Source organism: Camelus dromedarius, chromosome 14 (genome assembly GCF_036321535.1).
Source record: "Camelus dromedarius isolate mCamDro1 chromosome 14, mCamDro1.pat, whole genome shotgun sequence".
NCBI lineage: Eukaryota > Metazoa > Chordata > Mammalia > Artiodactyla > Camelidae > Camelus > Camelus dromedarius.
In genome coordinates, this window is record NC_087449.1 from 55,132,677 (window position 1) to 55,152,585 (window position 19,909).

Sequence of the window (19,909 nt, forward strand, 5' to 3'; positions counted from 1 at the left end):
TGGGGCTCTTAGGGTATTTTTAGTGAGGACACAACCCCCTGGGTATGTCTGTATTTGTGCTGCCATGTGAACTTCCCCACTGCAGATCTCAGGCTGGGACCCTGGCAGCAGCTGTAAATGGTTGGGTTGTGTACACAGGACCCTTTCCTCCTCTAGACTCTTTAACTTGGGCCATCAGCAGCAGTACCTATTTTGGGAAATGTCTAACATTTGACATTGGTCAATCTTCCTATTTCCTATTTGGGAAAAGAGCCCAGGGCCTGAGGAGAGTGGAGGGGGCCAAGGTGTGGATGCCGATAACTCCTGTCTATTTGCCAGTGATTTATTTGCCAGGGACTTGCATTAACACGAAAAGAACTTTTGCATTATTAATGGGCATTGATCACAGCCTTCCAAAAAAGAGAGAGATTGAGAGATGAAGGCTTTAGGCCAATCATCAAATGGTAAACCAGGAGGGTGCGGTGTGGAGAAAGGAGGGGAAGGCCAGGTGGGTAAAGAATTTGTGGAGCAGAAGGACATAGAAGGACACTGGAAAGAAAGTCTGGAGGAACTGCTGAGTTTTGGGTGTGCCAGATGTCAAACAGCTGTGTGGGCTGTAAATAAGCCAGTGGCTGTGGCTGCTGCTGGCCTTGCCCTACACCCAGCTAAGGAGACTTCACCACAAGAGCTGTTGCCAGGGACAGAGGGTCACTTCATAATGAGAAAAGGGCCAGTTCATCAAGAAGACACAATCCCAGCAGCGGAGGCACCCAATAACAAGGCTTGGAAATACACAAAGAACAAGGAGACAAAAAGCCGGTAAGGAGACAGAAGGCCAGCCCCACCTGAGGGCGTGAACCTGGAGACCAGAGGTGCCCAACCCTGTGCCTCCTCAGTGGACATTTCACATTGTTCCTCTTTGAGCTCAAGTCTTTTCTCAACCCTGGTTCTCAGAACCAGGCAGATTCACCTCGGGACCCCTCACATCTGCTGGAACCTGGGGGTTTGGGTCTGCTGCTCAGAATCTGCTTCTGATCTCAACTCCTTACTATTCACTGCCCTCCGCTAGAGTGTTGTTTCCCCATATTTCTGCAGGGCTCACTCCCTCACCACTGTCTTTGCTCAGATGCCCCCTTCCCAGTGAGGCCTCCCCTGACCTCCCTATTCAAAGCCTGCACCTCACTCTCCATCTCCTTTCCCCGCTTTATTTTCCTCCATGCTATTCACCTCTATCCACTTCGCGTTTTACTTACTACATTCACATAAGCTCCATTGGGTCCACATCAGTTTTGTTCACTGTTATGTCCCCAGTGCCTAGAACATGCTGACACACAGATTAATGAATATTTGTTAAATAAAAGGGGGGGAAATGTCTAACTAGGGAGGAACACAGGGGACAGGGATGGAGAGGGGAGATCAGGCTTTCACCAAGAGTCTCTGGACAGGGCCCACCTCTCACCAGCCCCTACTGCGGACCCTGCCCGTCCTCTCCTACAGGTGGGGACACGGGAGTGCGGAGCTGGGGCCTTCCCCACTTCTTTCCTCAGCGCCCACCCGCCCCTGGGGCTGCGGCGGCCGCGGCGGGGGCTCGGAGCTCCGGGCCACCCGGCCACACTGGAAGGGGCCGAGCCTCCCTCCCGGCGGGCGGGGGGCCGAGTGGGGAGGGAGCCTCACGGGGGAGGAGCTGGGGGAGGGGAGCGAGGAGGAGCGGCGGGCGCGGGAAGAGGAGCGTGCAGGAGCCGCAGGGCGGAGGAAGGCGGGGATCGCGAGGGCGCGGGCCAGGGAAGAGTCCCCGGGGCGGCTGGGCGGGTGGCGCCCGGAGCTCGACTGGGGGTCGCGGTGGAGATGAGGCGGCAGCCAGCGGGGAGATGAGGCGCTGCGCGAGGAAGCAGGATCCGAGAGGGCGAGCCCGCTGTCCGCACCTGCGTGTCCGGGAGCGGGTAAGCACTCGGAGCCTGGGGCCGCCCGGGAGGGGCGCCGGGGCCCTGGCAGGTCGCAGTCGGGCGGTCCCGGAGAGCTGGGCGGGGAGGCGGCGCCCCGCGGACCCGGGCGTCCCTCTTCTCGGAGCCATGGGACGGGAGGGGCGCGCGCGGGAAGGGGTCCCGGAGGACCTGCCCAGCCGGAGGGGCGCGTCCGGGGGCGCCGTCTGGAGCCCCAGAGTGGAGAGTGGGCCGAGGCAGAGCCCGGGGGCGGCTGCCGAATCCCTGGCGCGCGTTCTGGATGCCCCGCGCCCCAGCGAGATCAGGCGGGCCGGGAGGCACCCCCTACCCCGGGCCGGGGGCTGCGACGCCCCCACGTGGCCTGGGCAGACGGAGGGAAGCCGGGCGCCGCCCCCTGCCGGCCAAGTAGTCGCGCCGCAGGGCCGCCCCTTTCTGGAGAGGAGTCGGAGCGTCTAGTGTCCCGGGGGCCCTCACTTGCTTTGTGACCTTGGGCGGGTCACTGCGTCTCTTCGAGCCTCAGTTTGCACATCTATCAAATGGAGAGGCTACTTCTCCCACCGTGCGGGATCCGTGGGAATAAATGAGAGACCGTATAGATGCCTTTTTATAAACTGTAAAGTCCAGTACAAATCCCAGCTAATTACATAATGTCCGAAATGGAGGGGCATTAAGAAATATACTTTATTGAAGATACGGAGAGGGGAATAAATCCTGCCCAATTTATGCTGCTTGTAAGAAAATGTAAGACTGAAGTCCCATGCCTCACTAGCTCTGGGGCGGTTTAAGGATTAAGGGCTGGAGCTCTCAGTCAGACTGGCTGCATTAGCAAACAGGACTTGGCTATTTACTAGTTGTGTGACCTTGGGAAAGCCCTTAACCTCTCTGAGCCTTGTTTTCCTCCCGTGTAAAATGGGGATTAGAATAGCCACCTCAGAGTGTTGTGCAAATCAAACAGGGTCATTGCTCAGCTCAGCACCTGGCCGCAGACAACAGTTCAATCATCATTGTTCTGGTTGGTAGGAGTAATCTCCCACTCTCTTCCTTGGAATCTAATCAACCACACGTTGTGGGTCTTTGCTTTCCTCTGGAGGGCACAGCCACCAGCCTGGGTCTCAGTTTTCCTGACAAGGACATCAGAGGACCTTTTACCAACAGCAGCCCGCAAAGCTACATGGGCAGCGGGGCTTTCTGCAGCCTTCATTCCTGTCCAGCTGGTGGGGAGAAGTGGGTGGTCTCTGTCATGGAGGCATCCGGAAGCCGGGACCTAGAGGATGGCATGGGAGGGAGGGGGCTGGTCAGCTGGACCTGACTGTCAGGGCCTAAGTCTCCTCCCCACAGAAGTGCCTAGGATAGGCCCAGAAATACAGAGCTACCTCCTCCAAGTTTGTCAGTTACCTGAGGGATAAATAATGAAGATGGGTACCCCGGGTCATCCCTTCTCTCCTAGGCCACAGATGGATGACTATTCTTTTTGGTGACAGTGATGTGATTATGAGCAGAAATACAGAATCTCAGAGCTGAGAGTTCCCAGGACCTGAGAGGTCCCTCTTATTGCACAGATGGCTCCCATCCTCGGCCCATGGAGGGGCAGGGGCCTGCCAAGGCCACCAGTGTCCTCCAGGAAGCTGAATTCAGCAGGCCCTGTTCAGTCTTTAACTTTCTCTGCTGACTTCTCCTTCCCCTGGAAACACTCTCATCTCCTGGCTCCTGTGACTTAACACTCATATTCTTCCTCTTTCATCTGTTGTTTTTGCAGGTTCATCCTCCCTTCTACAGGCATTAGCTGCTCTGCTCTCCCAGGCCCTCCTCTCTCCTCAGGGTAGACACCCTCCCTGGGTGAGCTCATCCACCCCAATGGCTCTGGTTACCACCTCTGTGCACGTGACTCATAAATGCATGTCTCCACCCTGATCGCTCCTCAGGCTGTAGATCCATCTATTTGTTGTCAGGCAGACACTATTCTAGGCCCTGAAGATGTGGCAATAAGCTAGGTGGAAGGTGCATGGTGGTGTAGCGGGCAGGGGAGACAAGCAATAAACAAATAAGCAGAAAATATCACATATGGTTAAGTGCTAAAATGAGCATGAAGTGGGGTGAGAAGGTAAAGGTTGAGAGATACTTCATGGGGCCTGGTCAAAACTTTGCCAAGGAGGTAAAATTTGAGGGGGAGCAGCTGCTAAGAGATGAGGTCAGAGAAGTGGCTGGAGGGTGGGGGAATCATGGAGGGCCTTGCAGGCCATGGTGAGGATCTTGGATTTTGTTCTAAGATGGGAGCCATTGGAGAGTTTTCAACAGGAGAGGGAATTCTGTTATCTCTCCTCGGCTCATCTGAGCCTGACATGATGTTACTCTGTGTTGATTGCAAGCCTACTTTGCTCTGGTCTCTGGAGTGGGGAGGAAATAGGTAGGTCTTCAGGGAGCTTCCAGGCACAGGCACTGGAGGCACAAACAAACCTAGAGTCAGGAGAGGGTTCAAAGGATAGAGATTTTGCATCCAGTTGGCCAGGGAAGGCTTCCTGGAGGAAGTGGCTTTAAGAAGGGCCACAGAGAGCAGAGAGCAGATTACACTAGATATGTAGGCAGAGGAATGGGAAAGATTGCTCTTTCAGGCAGAGGGAACAGCCCAAACCAAGACAGATGCCCCCAAATGTGTGCAAATAAGTCAGGGGAGAGGAGACAAAACCCAGAGGGGAGTGAGAGGTCAGGCTAGGTAGATAGGGAATCTGGGCTATTCAGAGCAAGGCCCTGGACCTGGCCATTTATTTGCTGTGTAACTTTGAGCTAATTGCACTACCTTTCTGAGCCTCAGCTTCCTTGTTCATAAAAGAGAAATAACCGGTTAAATGCTGGGGAAGAGAGGGAGGGAGGGAGGGAGGGTTCCAAGTGTTAGGGATGGATGAGTAAGAACAGGATAATGCCTACAAAGGAAGTCAGGAGGGGCCGGTGTGGATGAGGAAGATCGTGGCTCAGTTGAGTTTGGGTCCCCTATGAGACATCCGGGAAGGATGACCGAAGGATACTGTGGCCACAGGTACAAAGATGGGGGGGGGGACAAAGTTAAAATTGCCAGTGTCCTTCTTTCATTCATTCTTTGAGCAAATCAGTACTGAACCACTGAAAGTACTGAGCCCAACACATACAGCTGTGAACAAAAACCAGATTCTGCTCCAGGAATATACCGTCTTGTGGGAAGAGAGACCCACAAGCACTGCATACAGGATGGGAGATGTACAGTATGAATCATGAACGTAAAGCACCAGCTGGCACAGAGCAGGGAGGCTGACCCCACTTGGGTGGACGGAGTGGACAATTTTCAGCAAAGAGGAGAGAGTTGAATTTGATCCTGAGGGTGACATTGCAGTTGGACAGGTGGATGAAGGGGAAGGGTACCCCACACAGAGGTCCCTGGGCTTTGTGACACACATGTCCCCCTCCCTTCTGGAACCCAATAGGGAGACAGGCAGTCAGCAAGTGAGCCCAGTCGAGGGGAGTACAGTATGATGTATAATAATAAGTCCAGGGTGGTGGGGAGGAGGGAGGATCAGTTCTATCCCTTGGGTCCAGAGAAATCTCCAGAGAGGGTGGAGGAGACAAAAGGAAAGGCATTCCACGTAGAGGGAATAGGCCATGCAAAGGCTCAGAGGAGTGAGAGGACCAGAGTGTTTTGCAGGAGGAGGTCTCAGCCAAGCTGGAGGTGTGGTCTCTTGCTGAGTGCAGGTCAACAGGAGGATGAGAGGAGAGGGCTGGACTGTGCAATCTCTTGGTAGGTAAGCAATGGGAAACAAAGGAAAAGGACATGGGGTGCAGGCCAGGTAAGATTTCACCAAGCTGCAGTCTTGTGGAATAGGTGTCATTGGCCCCAGCTCCTCTTCACTTGCTGATTCTGTTTATCCTCCAGTGCTCAGCTTCAAAGCAGGGGATCTTAGGGTTGCAGCAGGTTACTTGTCCCCCCTACTATCCCGTGGCTCCCTGCATGCTCCACTGTCATCCTCTGTGGTCCCAGGTTCCAGGAGGGTTTCCCCAGGGCCAGGCCACTGTGTCCTCCTAAGAGCAGGGTCCAAACCTGTGTTGCCCTTGCCAACAGGTGATAAACTTTAAGCAAATAGCTATTGAATGGATGAGGAAACAGGCTCAGACAGGTTGAGTAACTTGCCCAAGGTCACAGAGCTAATAAATGGCAGAGCTGGGACGCAAATTCAGCTTACCTAACTCTAAAGCTCTACCTGACTCCAAAGCTTACGTTCTAATCACGGCTGTATTGTACCTCCCAGCAGGGAAAGCAGATGGTGAATAGCAGCTTTGGATCCTGTAAGCACCAACAAATTCAGTGTTTAATTTCTAGGAAATGGATTCCTGTTGTTAGTACCTTGTTTATCCAGTCTGGAGAACACCGCCTCTCCTCTGTCCTGAAAACAATTTCACTCCATCAGCTCAGGTGCTTTCTGGGGACCCAGATGTGTAGCATCTTGGTGGGGATGTGTGTGCAAATTGAGCTCCAGGGCCAGGGGAGACCGCCCTAAAGTCTTGCAGAATGTGATCTGCCCCACCAGCCTGCTCCCAGGATAACTTCCCTAGTATGGAAACTCAGATGAGGGGTTGGAGAGGGGAGGATTTGAAAATTCCAAAAGTATATGATGTGAAATGGGCATAAGAGCATCTGGATACTCCTGTCCTGGATGCTGCTGCAAAGAGGAGGCAGTGGTAGGAGCACAGATGCAAGTCCAAAAACTTGGTTTCTGCCTGTAACTCACTGTGTGACCTTGGGTAGGTGTCTTACTCTCTCTGAGCCTTTCTCCCTGTCAGCATCATCAGGGATTTGGCCTAGATGATTCCTAAGAGTCCTTCCTGCTCTGTGACACCCTGAGGGTCTTCTTAAATTTTGGGGCTGACATTACTATTACCCCTCACACAGCTCAGCGTCACCTGGGAGCCTGTCTGAAATGCAGAATCTCAGGTCCGACTCCAGACCCACAGAATCAGAATCTGCATTTTTAACAAGATCTAAGGTAATGCATGTGCACATTCAAGTGTGAGAAGCGCTGCAGTAACCACCTTCCTGCTTTTCTCTTTGGGCTGTGCTGAGAAGGCAGGCAGAGGACTACGTGCTTAGCGTGGGACGGTGTCTATGTTCCCTCCTGTCACTGGGCCTGGCAGAGACCCCATTCAGGTAAGACTGACAGAGCCCGGCACATAACAGGTACCCACTAGAGATTTTTTGAACATGTGCCGGCATGTGTGGTTAAATATTTGTGAATGAAGAAGGGAGTGGAATTGACTGGACTCAGCACCTTTTATGAGTAATGGAGCTTGTAATCCAGCAAGCCGGGTTTCCATTCTAGATTTAGAGTGTCCTAGCTTTGGGGCCTTAGACAAGCTATTTCTCTAAGCCTCAGCTTCCTCCCCTGGGAAATGGGTATAATACTAGCATCAACTTCAGAGGGTTGTGATCAGACTGAAATGAGTTGATAGAGGAGAAAAGCTTAAAACAGTGCCTGGCACAAGTAAGCTCTTAATACTGTTGGCCATTACTTTACTACTACTGCTATTCCAGCCCCTGCCCACACAGCACCCAGTGCTGTCCCAACCCCTTCCCTAGATTGCATGGAGTTCCCTGAGGACAGAGTCCCCAGCTGACCCCTAGGGGGCGATATCACCCCTGTTGTAACCCCCTGGCTCTACAGGGGAGCTAACCAATAGAAATATAATGCAAGCCACATAACTTAAAAGCTTTTGCACAGCTAAGGATACCATCAACAAAACGAAAAGACAACCTACAGAATGGGAGAAAATATTTGCAAATGATGCGACCGACAAGAGACTAATTTCCAAAATACACAAACAGCTCATACACCTTAATATTAAACAAAAACAACCCAAAAAACAAGCAATCCAATCAAAAAATGGGCAGAAGACCTAAACAGACATCTCTCCAAAGGAGACAGACAGATGACCAACAAGCACATGAAAAGATGTTCAACATCTAACTAATTGTTAGAGAAATGAAAATCAAAACTGCAGTGAGGTATCACTTCACACCAACCAGAATGGTCATCATTAAAAAGTCTACAAGTGTTAAATGCTGGAGAGGGTGTGGAGAAAAAGGAACCCTCCTACATTGTGGGTAGGAATGTAGTTTGGTGCAGCCACTATGGAGGACAGTATAGAGGTTCCTTAAAAAAGTAAAAATAGACTTACCATATGATCCAGCAATCCCACTCCTGGGCATATAACCAATGAAAAATATAATTCAAAAAGACACATGCACCCCAATGTTCATAGCAGCACTATTTACAATAGCCAAGACATGGAAACAACCTAAATGTCCAACAACAGATGACTGGATAAAGAAGATGTGATATATGTCTATAATGGAATACTACTCGGCCATAAAAAAGAATAAAATAATGCCATTTGCAGCAACATGGATGGAACTGGAGATTGTTATTTTACGTAAAGTAAGTCAGAAAGATAAAGAAAACGGCCATATGATATCTCTTATATGTGGAATCTTAAGAAAAAAAGGACACAAAAGAACTACTTATTATTTATAACTTAGATGATTGATTTCTTGAATGTGTAAGCACATGTGACTGTCCTTTATGATAGGATTACTGCATTCTGTTGATTCTTGTTTTGTGGTTGGCTTTATTCTTTTGATAACTACTTAAGTTTAAAACGCTAAAGCTCTAAACTGTTCTCTAAACAATGAACAGTATATATATATTAAAAACATTTTTTAAAATAAAAGAAAAAAAAGAAATACAATGCAAGCCACAAATGTAATTTTAGATTTAGAAAATTTAGAGGTAGCCACATTAAAAAAGAAAAAAGTGAAATTCATTTCAATTATATATTTTATTGGTATATCCAAAATATTATCATGTAACTGATATAAAAATTATTAATGAGATATTTTACCTTCTTTGTTGAACTAAATATTTGAAACTCGGTGTATCTTATACACTTACAGCAACACATCTCAGTGGCTACATTTCAAGCTCTCAGTGGCCACATGTGGCCAGTAGTGGCTACTCTAGAGTTTCTCAGCCCTGGCTCTCAGTCCCAGCTGGGCCACACATTGCCTATGTGGCCTTGGGCTAGTCATTTCACCTCTCTGGACCTCAGTTTCTTCATCTGTAAAATGGAGAAACCAACTCTGCCCCATAGGGTAGTATTCGGGGCAGATGATGAGAGTTTAAAACCTCTTTGCCCTCCTCCTGACAAGCATAGGAGAATTCAAGGAGAGCCTTTGTACAATGCATTTAGTCATTAAGGGTGGTCCCTTCCCTGTTGAAGGTTGGTAATTGACCGAGAGCAAGGCAGAAAGTAGGAAGGGGTTGGATTCTCCTGTTCCCTGTTACGAAGGCCTTGGAAGCAAGCTTTACCTGTCTGACTTTTTAAAGATAACCAGCTTGCCAGTGATGAAGATAACCAGAGATCACCCAGACTAGCAGTTTCCAAAACTGGCTGCACCTTAGAAACATATGGGGAGCTTTGAATAATTACAGTGCCTGGGCTCTACCCCTTGGGGGGTGAAGCCTGAACATCTTTTTTTTTTTTTTTAAACAGTATTTATATATATTTTTAAGTTCCCTCAGATGATTCCGATGCACAGCAACAGACTCTCTGATCTGGCCCAACCCTCTCATTCTCAAGATAGAGAAACTGAGGCCCAGAGGAGGAACTGTCTTATGGGAAGTCACAGAGAATTAGTGGCAGAACCAAGCCAGAGCCCCAAGTTCCCATCTCTCAGTCCAGTACTCTGTTCTCGGGGCCCATTCCTCACCAGTTCATGGAGCCTTTCAGAAACATTGATTGACCTCTTACCCGGGGCCAGGTGTCAGGGCTATAGGAGTCAAATAACATAAGGTCTCTGTACTCAATGTCCAGTGATGGAGACAGCCCTGTGTGGTAAGAGCTGTGGTGGTGGGCATCCAGAAGAGGGGTACCTAACCCAAGCTGGACTGCGGGCAGGTTAAAAAAGGCTTCCTGAGGAGATGCCAGAGTTCAGTCCTGAAGGGTGACTTAATTTCTGGGCAGAGGACACAGCGGAGACAAAGGTGTAGAGCAGGAATGAGCACTGGGGCATGGGAATGGCAGCAGGGTGCTGGCAGGAAAATAAGCAGATCTGTGCTGCTGCAAAGTGAAGGCCACCGCCAGCTAGGTTCAGAGGTGATGCTGGACATGCAGTTAAAGACCAGTTTATGATGAGTCTCTTAAACCAAGCTATGGAGCTGGGACTCAGTTCCATGTGCAGTGGGAGCCGCTGGAAGATTTTAAGGGAGTGACAATGGTCAGACTTGTAGTTAAAAGGAAGATTCTGGGTGTGATATGGTGAGAGAATGGAGAGAGGACAGGAATGGAGGCAGGGAGACCATTTAAGCCAGAGAAGGTGTTGGCTTGTAACAAGACAGTGGCAACTGGGGTAGAAACGAAGGAAAAGAGCCAAAGCCGAGTTAGGTTTAGGCAGAAGAATTGTTAAAAATAAAATGTATGGAGCATCCAGCACATGGCTGGTGCTTTCTACTCATCTCCCTCAAACAAAACAGCCCTATGATGTTGATACTGTTATCTGCATTTTCCACATAAACAAACTGAGCCCAAGAGGTTAAATGACAAGTCCAAGATTTCCCTCTGACCAATAGAAGTGGTACCTCAGGTTCTTAGGCACTTAACCACTACTTTGGGGGGGAAATTTTTATAAAAACAAAAGTGCCCAAAACACAAGTATGTAGCCTGATGAATTTTCACAAAGTGAACACAGCCAGTTCAAGAAGCAGACCGTGACCTTCATCCAGCAGCACCCCACCCCACCCCATCATGATCCCTCCAGTCACTGCATCCCCGAATCAAGCACAAAACACCAGCATGACTTCCATCCATGTAGGTCAGTTTTGCCCGTTCATGACCTTTATGAAGTTTGAATCACACACGGGGCATGATGTTGAGTTTTGTCTGCTCTCCAGACATCTATGAGATTCATCCGTGTGGCAGTATGCAGCGGGGAGCTGGGGCTCGGTCTCCTTGACATGCAGAGTTCTGCTGTCTGAATATGCCACAATGTATTTATCAATTCTACTCCTGATGTTTGTTTGAGTAGTTTCCAGTTTGGTGGTGTTCAATGGTGCTGTAATGAACGATTCTTGTACCCACCTTTTGGTGAATATACATACATGTTTTTGTTGTGTATATAACTGGGAGTGGAAGTTCTGGGTCAGAGGCTTAGCCACTTTTTATTTTTTTGACATTTTCCAGATTTTGTAATTAGAGAAACTGAAGTGAAAGGTTGACTTGCTCAAGAAACTGATTAGATTTCAAGATTTGCATTCAGGTATGGATTGATTGGTTGGTTGGTTGATTGATAGACACACACCCGTGTTAAAACTTTTCAGTCTCCCTCACATATTTTATTTCACCCGCATGACACCCTCAGGAGACAGACTTGATACCCTGATTTTACAGAAGAGAGAGCTGAGACTGTGGGAGGTCCTACGTGGTAGAGGGAATGAGATGAAATAACAGATGTGGATGTACTTTGTAAAATACAAAGCACTCTTCAGATGTGTGGAGAATGATTTCCCGATTTCCCCATCCAGGGCTCACTCATCCGTACCACACAGCTTCTAGAGAAAGAACAGACAGGAATTCCTCTGTGGGAGATTTATTCTACTGCAACAAATCTTTATCACAGCCTTGGTGTTTTTTGTTGTTTTTTTTTTTTTTCCCTACAAAAGGATGGGGCTGGCTTCTGAGAATACGTTAAACCCATACGTCCTTTTTGTTTCTGGCAAGGTTTTATGACTCGCTGAGTTAAAATAAAGATGCTTCCTCAAGGGGAGGTGACTGATCTCCCTGCAGGCTGAGTGAGTTGAGCTCTGGGTGGGAAGTCTTAGTTAAGAATCATAAAAAAAGAACACCTGCTGTGTGGTAGCCACTGTGCCTTCCCTGAATCCACATAGCAGTTCTGGGAGAAAGGTGCTGGGACCCCAGTTTACAGATGAGGAAACGCACAGGAGAAAACCCTCTGTCTGGTTACTTTTTCTCGGGGTCTGTTGTGTCTGTCTGAACTGGCTCTACTAGAAGTGTGAGTTGGTACAAATGAGCTTTCCTGGGTCCAGAGGTTGCTCATGGACATCTAAGTTGATAAGAAGGAGTATCACTGAGCCTAGAAGACTCCTTTCTCCTCCTCTCCTAGGGCAGGTGGTTCCCCCTTCTGTCTGCTCTTTTCTCTGTCTGCTCTGTTCTGCCTCTCTCTGCAGACCTGTTTTGTTTGTTTGTTTGTTTGTTTGTTTTACTTATGGCTTTTCTGCTCCTCCCCCAAACTTGCCCTGGCTTCGGTCATGGCTGTGGCCGGATTCCTGCCCCAGCATCCTTAGCTTTCAAGTTGCTCCCCCTTCATCATCTATTCACCCAGCTGCTCACAGTCTCCTTTATAAATTCCCAAGAGAGAATCTGCTGGGCTCTTTTTGGCTCACATGTCCACCCTGGTCCAGTCAGCTGTGGTCAGTGGGGCTCTGTGGACCAAGTTAGGATTGGGACCCAGGTCTATGTGATTTTTTTTACTTCCCACCCCTCTGCAGAGACGCTGGAGCTGGGGGATACACAGGGTGGCTGGAGTCTGTGTGATCTGGACTCCTGAGGAGATGCTGCTGGAATAGAGGAGAGGCTGAGGAAGGTCCTTGCTGCTGCTGTGACGGTTCCCGGGAGTGTCGTGGGCAGGGAGGGACCTCCCTGGTATGGCTGGTAGTTCTGATAATGGCAGACATCACTCACTAAAATGGACGCTGATGCCTTGTTTCTGGTGAGGGAAGAGACCTTGTTGCCTGGAGACCTGAACATGGTTGGATACATCCTAGAGAAACCAGAGAAGTCATCATTTACTATACTGAGCATTTGGATACATGTTCTTACCAGTTCTCCCCAAACTCCTGTGAAGTGTGAATTATCACCTCCATCACTGAGGCTCGGAGAGCTTAAGTGACATGCCCAAGGGCCACAGAAAGAAAGTGGAGCCAAGGGAAATTGTGACCTGAGCCTGCCTGACCTAAAATGTATACTTTTAGCTACTCCCCTCCAGCTCTGTTACCATGGTTACATTTGTTCAGGACTCTACAGTTAAAGCACATCACATACATGATCTTATTGGAACTACTAAACACCCCTTTGGGGCAGCATAGCCATGCTGGTGTTCCTGTTTTTACCAGCGAAGAGACTGAGGGTCAAAGAGAAGTCATGACTTGCCCATGATTACCCAACTCATCAGTGGCAGAGCTGGGACCAGAACCCAGATCTTTGGGGTTAAGATGTATCAAAAGGTACTCATGTGTCATAATTGATGTATCAGTGCTGGGTGTGTGGTTCTCTTTTTTTATAATGTACAAAATTGATAAAGAAAAATTACAAATATATCATTCCTTACAAAAGAGTGTGTGTGTGTATAACATACATCCAGATTAAAGAATAATAAACATCCAGATACTTGCCACTACCTTAAAAAATAGAGCATCACTGATACCTTTAAAACCCCTCCACAATTACATTCCTGCTTCCTTTCCCCTCCAGTGGTAACCACTATCTTGAATTTTATATTTAATGTTTCCTTTCCTTTTTTCTCATGGCTTTTCCACATATATTTATATCCGTAAACAGTTTATTTCTTCTGGCACATTTTTGATGTTGGCACGGAGTGTTTTGTTTGTGAGAATCGTCCACTTTGAGGCGTGCACTTTGGTTTGTCCATCACAGGAATATGCCACGCTCTCCCATGCTGCTGCTGGTGCGTGTTTGGGTGGTTGCCGGCTTGCTGTTACAGTCACCACCACGTGCCTCTTGTTCCTGTCCACTGGTGAACACACTGAAGAGTTTCTCTGTCTTCTATACCCGGGAGTGAAATGACTGGGTCATGAGATAGTCATTATATTTTTAGATTTAGAGATAAGGCCAAATTGTTTTCTAACAAGGGCCCTCCAATTAATATTCTCCTAGTGGGAAGTGACAATTCCTGTTGCTCCACACCTTTACCAAATGACATGACATGACCTAGATTAAGATTTTTCACCTATCTGCTGGCTGAAGATGGTATCTTATTGTTGTTTTAATTTGCACTTTTAATTTTATTACCTGAAGTGTGATGGGAGAGAGCCTGCAGTCTATGGTTGGTGATAAGAGTGACAGTCTGTATCTTTATAGGCAGCTGGATTGTGGGAAATTCCCCTAATTCTGTTCAAGCTGGAGGAGGACAGGAGAGGAGAGAGACGGCCTCAGAACTGTGTAGCTTCCTGCAAAATACAGCCCAGCTTTCCTGACTGAGGCAATCGGCCCTGTCTTTCTTCCCAAGATGTCACCTACCAGCCCCTCAGGCCTTTCTGAGCCCACGCCTTTCGCTAGAATGAGGTCATTGGAATGCCTGGAACCCACGGAGTGAGCACCTGGGTTCATGGGACAAGCAAATAGCCTTCCTTCCGTGAGAAATGACAGCACCTCACTCACCCAGACCTTCTGGATGGAAGAAAATTCCAAGCAGTCCAACCCGACTTCATATTTTCCGTGTGAAGCAAAGTGGGAGGAAATCTTCAGCCAGAGGGCTTTTGGGTGGAGCATGGGGGCGGAGAGGGTGGCAGGAGGGATCACCATTTTCACTTATCACCATGAGATTCCAAACCAGATTCATTCCTGGAAGCATACATGCCTTAAGGCTTTTCTGCCTGAATTGTGGAGAAGAGTGGAAATTTCAGAGCCGGCTCTGAACCCGGTTTTTCCACTTCCACCTGGGTGACCCTGGGCAACTGACATCACCTTTCTGATCACTGGTTTGCTCATTTGTAAGCTGGGGGCCATAGGTGGAGTGACTCTTAGCCCCAGCCCCAAGGCTAACTCAGTGTCTGGAACATACCAAGAGCCCCATGAAAGATACTATGATAATATCCTTCAAACTTTGGGAATGTTTTAGAGCGGGTGGCTTAAGATAGGTCTTCTTAAACTGAGGCTATTTCCTCTCCTCTGGGCAGGTATTTTTTTAAAGATGAAGCACTCACAATTTTGGGGGGCAGGAGGGAAGATACTACATTACAGGTTTAGCTTCTTAATGTTTTAAAATCAATCAACAGACATAGACTGAACCTTCCCAACAAAGCCCTGAGCCAAGTCGACCAGAAGGGAAGGAGGATGATAATGATTATCGACACCTCCCAGCCTTTTAGTGGGTTTCAAAGACTGACCTTGCCAGCAGCAATGCAAGGCCCACCGCAGCCCTAGTTGCAGGTGGGGTGGCTACTGTTTTGGGGAAGAAACCTGAGACCTGAGGACTTGCCCAAGTTCATACAGGAAGGCTGGGGTAGAACAAGGGTAGAGCCCAGACTGCCCCAATCCAAGCCAAACTCTCTCCTGTGCCCTGCTACCCCCACAGCTGGCACCAGCCACCTCCTGAGTCCTGTCCACTACCCACCTCTGCTGTCTGCACTCCAGCCTCTGGACCTTTGCTCTTGCCTTTCCAGCCACCAAGAATGCCATCCCCCCCGACTTTGACTACGGAAAATCTACTCCTTAATGTAGGCAACCAGTGGAACAGTACGCAACCCTTAAGATTACTGATATTGTGGGAGTGACTGATGGAGCAGTGTTCAAAATATATTAAATTGAAAAACATACAAACTATGAAACAAATTCATACATAAGTATAATGATCACATTTTTAAAGAAACGTGTGTGTATGTGTGTGTGTGTGTGTGTGTATTCTGCCTTGCCAGCTCTATCCCAGGACCCTTGAAACTACATGTATGCTTCCCTTGCTGGGCTGTGAATGCTCTCAGGGCAAGTCCTATTTGCTAAATTGACCGGGAAGAGATCAAATGAATCACAGGGGTTCCTGGTGGAGTTGTGGCATTCCACACAAGGCAGGAGGAGACACAGTGGGGCTAAGGCATCTTGGCATTCTTCTTGCCAACCCCATATACCCAGGGGCTGCCTGCCAGGCTCCATGGACTACAGACCCCAGGGCTTGCCCACGTTCTAAATACTTTGAAGCCCAGATTCAAGTCTAGAGGTACAGAGGAGAAAAGAAAGTGATTCTTCAAAAACTTTTGGTGACCAAATTTCCAATTTTCATTTGGAAAGCCAAATGTATTTTCTGGATTTGAATTTTCACCATGAAAAATGTTCAGGGTTTTTATTTTTGCAGTTAATTTCTTTGCTTAACCCAAAGGTGGTTTTATTTTTGCTTTTTGTTTTGTTTTAAGAGTCATGCATGCTGTAGGAAATTCTAGGAAATATGGAAATTTCATAAGAACAGAAGAAAGGTCACCCTCCACCAATTCCTAGAGAAATACATTATAACAATTTGGTATCTTTCCCAGTGGCCTGTGTGTGTGTGTACATAGTTATTTTGTTTAGTTTCCATTCTTGCTGAATAAATAGGAAGATTTCTGATTCACAATTTACAGAGCTGGTTTCATATACTTGTAAGAAGCCTGTGATGCTTCCAGCAGCTATGATACTTTGCCCACTCTGGGAATTGTGGGGGTAGGCGCATTGCCCTCCCCTGTATTCTCCTGACACTTGTGAGAGTGCCAGTTTCGCTGCAACACTCCCAGCACTAAGCAGCATCTTTTTAATCTTATAGTTAATCTCAAGTGTCTAAATTGTCCTTCTAGAGCCTAACTCAACTTTTTTTCTTTCTTTTAACTGCTCCCCCTCCCCCCACCAGAGCTTCTAAACATGTGCCCTTCTTGATGAACCCACAGTGATCTGTTTGTTTTGCCTTCTAGCTCATGCATCCTTCGAGTCTTGGTAACCAGAATGTTTTGTCTGTCCAGGCTCAAAACGTTCAGTGGGACAGGAACCAAAGTACCTCATGATGTGTCAAGACAAACCTGGAAAGACTAGGAGCTGTTAACTGGCCTGCCTCAATGAATCATCTGGTACTTCTTTTTGTCTCTAGTTTTGAAAGCTTCCCAGAGGCAACCTGAAATCCAGAATCTTCTCAGAATAGGATGAGGGAAATTCTGAAGTTTTCATTAAACACATTTCTCCCTCAAGCTTTGGAAGGAGCCAGAATGCCAAAGGCAAGAATCCCTGAACATCGCCTACACTGTTGTGATATCCTGATAAATGTCTAACAAACCCAGCATGTGTCCACTGGGCCTGACCAGCTGCTGGGCAAAGTTCCAGAACAATGAGACATCTTGGGATTCATCTGGTTTGGGAAAGACCTTTAACTCCCACGTAGTAGTCACCTAAGTGTGTTCTTTAAATAATCAAGTTTTGAGGTCTTTGCATGGTGGTCGGTTCTGAGGGCAAGAAACAAAAGGATGACCTTATTCTGTGAGCAGGATTGCTGTGAAAGAAGGAGCTGTGTGTGTCTGAGTCTGTGGGAAGAGAGAGCCACCTAGAATGTCCCCGCCAAACCAGTCAGTGGAAGGCCTTCTCCAGGGGGCTCCTAACAGATCCCTGAATGCCACAGAAACACCAGAGGCTTGGGATCCAGGGACCCTCCAAGCCCTCAAGATTTCTCTTGCGGTGGTCCTTTCCATCATCACACTGGCCACAGTCCTTTCCAACGCCTTTGTGCTTACCACCATCTTCCTGACCAGGAAGCTCCACACCCCAGCCAACTATCTCATTGGCTCCCTGGCCATGACTGACCTCTTAGTTTCCATCTTGGTCATGCCCATCAGCATCCCATACACCACCACCCACACCTGGAGCTTTGGCCAAATCCTGTGTGACATCTGGCTGTCTTCGGACATCACATGCTGCACGGCCTCCATCCTGCATCTCTGTGTCATTGCTCTGGACAGGTACTGGGCCATCACGGACGCCCTGGAGTACAGTAAACGCCGGACAGTGGGCCATGCGGCTGCCATGATCGCCGTGGTCTGGCTCATCTCCATCTGCATCTCCATCCCACCGCTCTTTTGGCGGCAGGCCAAGGCTCATGAAGAGATGTCGGACTGCCTGGTGAACACTTCTCAGATCTCCTACACCATCTACTCCACCTGTGGGGCCTTCTACATCCCATCTGTGTTGCTCGTCATCCTCTACGGCCGGATCTACGTGGCTGCCCGGAACCGCATCCTGAACCCGCCTTCGCTCTACGGGAAGCGCTTCACCACAGCCCAGCTCATCACAGGCTCCGCGGGGTCCTCGCTGTGCTCGCTCAACCCCAGCCTTCATGAGGGGCACTCTCATTCTGCCGGTTCCCCTTTCTTTTTCAACCACGTGAAAATCAAGCTTGCTGACAGCGTCCTGGAGCGCAAGAGGATTTCGGCAGCTCGAGAGAGGAAAGCCACTAAAACCCTGGGGATCATTCTGGGGGCCTTTATCGTCTGCTGGCTGCCCTTCTTTGTTGCATCTCTGGTCCTCCCCATCTGCCGGGACTCCTGCTGGATCCACCCAGCTCTTTTTGACTTTTTCACCTGGCTAGGCTATTTAAACTCCCTCATCAATCCAATAATCTATACTGTGTTTAACGAAGAGTTCCGACAAGCATTTCAGAAAGTTGTCCATTTCCGGAAAGCCTCTTAGTCTTATTTGGTGGTGACTCTTGTTATCTTTTATGTCCTGTAATCCCATTGGAATTGTCTCTTTTATTTTTCCTAAGAGTTGGGTTAATCCTGGTATCTTGGGTTTTGGTTCATCAATAGAATTGTTCAGCATTCTGTTTTTCCTGTTGTCTTCTTGACCTCAGCCACCAAAAGTTGGGCAGCTGTGTGAAAACGGACAAGGCTGAAGTTGGCATTTAGTATAATATTTTCATGGTTCATCAGTTTTGGAAGGAAAAGACACATAGCATTTCCCATGGATGGAATTTGGGTGGAAAGCTGCCTGACTCTATTGGTAGACCCCAGGCTCAAAGGGGGAGGCTTTCTGGTCTACCTAAGTTTTGCATGACACTCAAAAGAGGGTAGATGAGATTAACGACCTGAGTTGAAAGAGAATTTGGAGTTGGTTGGAGGGATTTCCATTCTGTGTGGCACCTTGATTGGAAAATAACTCTTAAGTATTCCTCCCACTGAGTCCTTCTTAGATTGAATCTCTTTCAGTTGTTCATGAGGAGAGATTCAGGGTTTGCGATGCCAGATGTAGAGTGACAGAGAGAAATTCAGAAGCCAGGGGCAGGGAAGTGGGATGGTTGGAACCAGATCAGCTACCCTGTGCCCATCCTCCCTCCCCAATATCTCTGCACCATCTTAATATTCTGAAGTGAAAATCTACAATCACCCCTATTGAAGTAGATTGACAAGATTTGTACCTACCAAGCTTTACACCATTCTGAATTTTTTTCCCTGAATTATATTTTTACATCCCATTCTTGTTAGAGATTTTAAGGTGTTGAGTCTTGTCAAATAAAAAGCATGAGACATCATGATCAGTAAAGTCTTTGAGTAATTTCCCCCCCTCCACCATGGATGTAGAAACATTTCAACTCAGTCTCCAGCATATACTGAGCATGTACCACATGCATTTATTATCTCATTGGAGCCTCATAACAACAAAAGTCAGTATAACATGAAGATTACAGCTGAGGTCCTGAAGCCTCAGTACAAATGCAAGTACAATCAGTTTCTGGTTGGGTGACCCTGGACAGCTTTCTTTTTTTTTTTTTTTTTTTTTTTTTTTTTAGTGGAATCTGTTGTTTTTATTTATCTAGCATTCATTGCTTTTTGGACAGCTTTCTTAATCCCCCTTTGCCTCACTTTCCTCAAATGTAAAATGAGGAAAATAATAGGTATGTTATTGTATATTTTAATACAAGAGCTCTTATCATTCTAGAGATACAGAAACTCACCTGCCCAAGGTCAAGCAATATAAAAATAATAGCTACTATTTACTGAGTGCCTGCAATGCTCCTTGCATACAATTTCTCATTTACTCTTCATCCTCATTTTACAGATGCAATAAGAAACTTGCCTATGGTTAGGGAAGGTTTCATCTAGAGGAGGCACACCAGCAGACTCCCCAAAGATGGGCCTTTTTGGGATGGAAGACTAAGG

At 47.8% G+C, this 19,909-nt stretch overlaps 1 protein-coding gene across 2 annotated transcripts; it reads left to right on the forward strand.

Annotated features, from left to right (window-relative positions):
- Positions 1 to 1,747: 1,747 nt before the first annotated feature.
- On the forward strand, positions 1,748 to 19,269 carry HTR1D (5-hydroxytryptamine receptor 1D). Of its 2 annotated transcripts, none has more exons than XR_010383740.1 (2): positions 1,748 to 1,919; positions 7,006 to 7,138. XR_010383740.1 is itself a non-coding variant. In XM_031464316.2 (2 exons), the coding sequence occupies exon 2, from the start codon at positions 17,307 to 17,309 to the stop codon at positions 18,438 to 18,440; it is 1,134 nt and encodes a 377-aa protein (XP_031320176.1). In that variant the 5' UTR covers positions 1,748 to 1,919; positions 16,730 to 17,306; the 3' UTR covers positions 18,441 to 19,269. The 2 variants fall into 2 exon arrangements, 1 of the variants encoding a protein (XP_031320176.1); XM_031464316.2 differs by lacking the exon at positions 7,006 to 7,138 and adding an exon at positions 16,730 to 19,269.
- The last annotated feature ends 640 nt before the right edge of the window (positions 19,270 to 19,909 follow it).